Source organism: Elephas maximus, chromosome 3, assembly GCF_024166365.1.
Source record: "Elephas maximus indicus isolate mEleMax1 chromosome 3, mEleMax1 primary haplotype, whole genome shotgun sequence".
NCBI classification, from domain to species: domain Eukaryota; kingdom Metazoa; phylum Chordata; class Mammalia; order Proboscidea; family Elephantidae; genus Elephas; species Elephas maximus.
Window position 1 is genome coordinate 188,337,814 of NC_064821.1, and position 2,813 is coordinate 188,340,626.

Consider the following 2,813-nt stretch of genomic DNA (forward strand, 5'->3'; position numbering starts at 1 on the left):
ATTAAAGAAAATAATATGGGTTCAAAATAATACAGAAATAATCTTTGGTGTGAAACAAAATTCGGGTAGCAGTGATTATGAGAGTCTGGATATTGGGATCAAAGAAGAATAAAAATAAACCAAAATTATGATATAATGTTGCTGACAAAAGCAGGTTTGAAAAAGAAATAAGATATTTATCCCAACTCAAAACATGTACTTTATTCAGGAAGGGAAAGGAAAATTACAATTGCCCAAGTGGTGGAAATCTCTCCCCAGGTTACAGACACAGAAAACGTCAAGAGAATCATCTGACGAGACCAGCGGAATGTGCTCTTGTTGTTCCTTTGAAGCGCTGGGATCCTGGCACAGCTGAGAACTGCCCTTTCTCAGTTACCTCCTGCAGAGCAGCAATACAACAGTGTAGGGGAAAAAAAAACCTTCACTTGCTAGGAGTCATCACAGGCAGATCATGGACTAATGGATAGAAAAGTTGTGTCCATGGTTGGCTTTAAAGAAATGAAGGTTGAGTTGTGGAAGGAGTCTGAGCCAATTGTCCTTATCCTTTCATGTTCCTGATGAATCCTGAAGCTGTTACTTGCCCTTAGGAGGACACTTCTGCTGGCAGTGTTGGTATATCTGTGTAGGAGGGCATTTCTGCTGACATGGCTGAGGTGGGCATTTTGGGGGTGGACATGGCTCTGGGCACTTTGGAGGTGGGCATGGCTCTGGGCACTTTGGAGGGGGACATGGTTCAGGGCACTTAGGTGGGCACACCACAGGAGGTGGTTGGCAGGGCTGCTTGCACTGCTGCTGTTGGTAAGACATCTTTCTGGAGCCTCTGGAAATCTGAAAGAAATTAGATGACAGTGTTCACAAGAAGGAACTTCTACAGACAGAGAAGCCAGAGCTTATTTGATTCCATTGGATATCACCTCTCCAGTCTCTGAGATATATTATCATCTCTTAACTCCTTTTGTATAACTTTCTGGGTTCTACTCTCTAGCCATCTGCTTCACTAACTCTTAACTCTGGAAAATTCTCTAAAGCAGCAAGTAATGACATTTACATGAAAATAACATCCTCAAGAAAGGTAGTCACAAGTTCTGAAAACCTGAGCACCCTTATAAGTAATCCCTGTCATTATTTCTTACGAAGCACCAATACTTGGATAGATAGCAAGCAGCCATTTTGGGAGAATTCTATGACTTTTGAAATCACAACAGAATAGACTTCTTAAAGAAATAGAAAGGAAAATAAGTTCCCTTTTTTCTTCTTCAAACCAAAGCTTTCCTATTAACTTCTTTTTCAATGTAGACATCAAACTATCTACCAGAACCAAGTCAAAGCAATACATCATTGTATCATTATGCCCCAATTCACAGTTATCATCAATTAAGGGCATCAAACTAATGATCCTACCTTTGGACACACCAGATTTTCTGTCTTTGGATTGAATTCAGATATTTGAGAGCAACAAATAAACAGAAGAACTCAAGGAATCATACTCACCAGGTTCTCCAAAGTAGACCAGGAATCAAGTATCAGGAGGATGCTGGTCTCGCAGCAGAGGACCTCTTTATAAAAGGGATTGCTGCCCCACCCAGGGGGAAGTGGAGCTACCTAAAACTGGGCTGGTCCGAGAATTTCCTAACCGAATAAAAATCCAACCCTAACTGGCTGGACAGGGACCCTAATAACAGGAAGCATCCTGCTTCCGGATCTCCTCACTGGAATAAGTGTCCATGACTCAGAGGCCCTGCCTTAGGGACAGTATCAGTGACTTACAGCAGTGGGAGAATTTAGGGAGTTCTTTAACTGGTGTCCAAAGGCTCTTTTTCTTGGCTGAAGACAAAGACCCTTTCCTAGCCTTCACTTTCCCAGCATCATAAAACTGCCTTCCCTGTTCCACTTTAGCTGGTTGCCAATTTTTTATACATCCTGGAGCGAAAAAAGCCTGACTACCTGGGAGCCTGAATACCTTGTGACGTCTTTCTCATTACTCCAGTATCAGTTGCCATCAAGTCAATTCCAACTCAGGCCAACCCCATTGTTCCAGAGTAGAACTGTGCCCTATAGGGTTTTCAATGGCTGTGATCTTTCAGAAGTAGATAGCCAGGCCCGTCTTCCAAAGTACTTTTGAGTGGACTTGAACTGCCAACTTTTCATTTAGTAGCTGAGCACTTCATTGCTTGTGCCACCAAGGGACACCTCTCATTACTCCAAACTCTCATTATAATGCATTTCCTCTTGATTCTATGGCTTGCTAATCTAAATTTCCTTTCCTCCCTCAAAAATGCACTGCTGTAAGGCCCCAAATCATCTCACTATCCCTCCCACTGGTATGCTTCTAAACATTCAGCAAAATGGTGATCATTAGGGTCCTATTTTCACCTGCATTGGGTCTTTAAAAGAAGATATAAGGCTGGTTCCTAAGGTCTTGGAAACCCTGGAGTGTAGAGGTTAAAAGCTACAGCCACTAACCAAAAGTTTGGTGGATTGAATCGCCCAGGCACTCCTTTAAAATGCTATGGGGCAGCTCTACTCTTTCCTATAGGGTTGCTATGAGTCAGAAGTGACTCGACAGCAATTTTTTTTTTTTTCTTTTTAAAGGCCTTTGTAAAACCTGTACCACCTTGGGCCACATGGGCTCCATTAGCACCACAGCAACACCTATTACAATTGAGATACTCAAGCAGCTCAGTTCCTGGAATTACAACACAAAGTAACTTTCTGACCCTAACTCCCTCCTCACACACTATACTAATTGCTCCTACATAACTTTATCCGACAAGAACAGAGAAGGTTGTACATATTTTCTGTCATCTACACTT

The 2,813-nt window shown here is 42.2% G+C and overlaps 1 protein-coding gene across 1 annotated transcript; it reads right to left on the reverse strand.

The window, feature by feature from the left end:
* Positions 1-573: 573 nt before the first annotated feature.
* On the reverse strand, positions 574-807 carry LOC126071451 (small proline-rich protein 2G-like). The gene has a single exon (XM_049875648.1). It carries the CDS (start codon positions 805-807, stop codon positions 574-576), a length of 234 nt encoding a protein of 77 aa, XP_049731605.1.
* Positions 808-2,813: the final 2,006 nt, after the last annotated feature.

Excerpts from the sequence above, each read along its gene's own strand:
- LOC126071451 (XM_049875648.1), bottom strand. The coding sequence starts at position 807 with ATGTCTTACCAACAGCAGCAGTGCAAGCAGCCCTGCCAACCACCTCCT.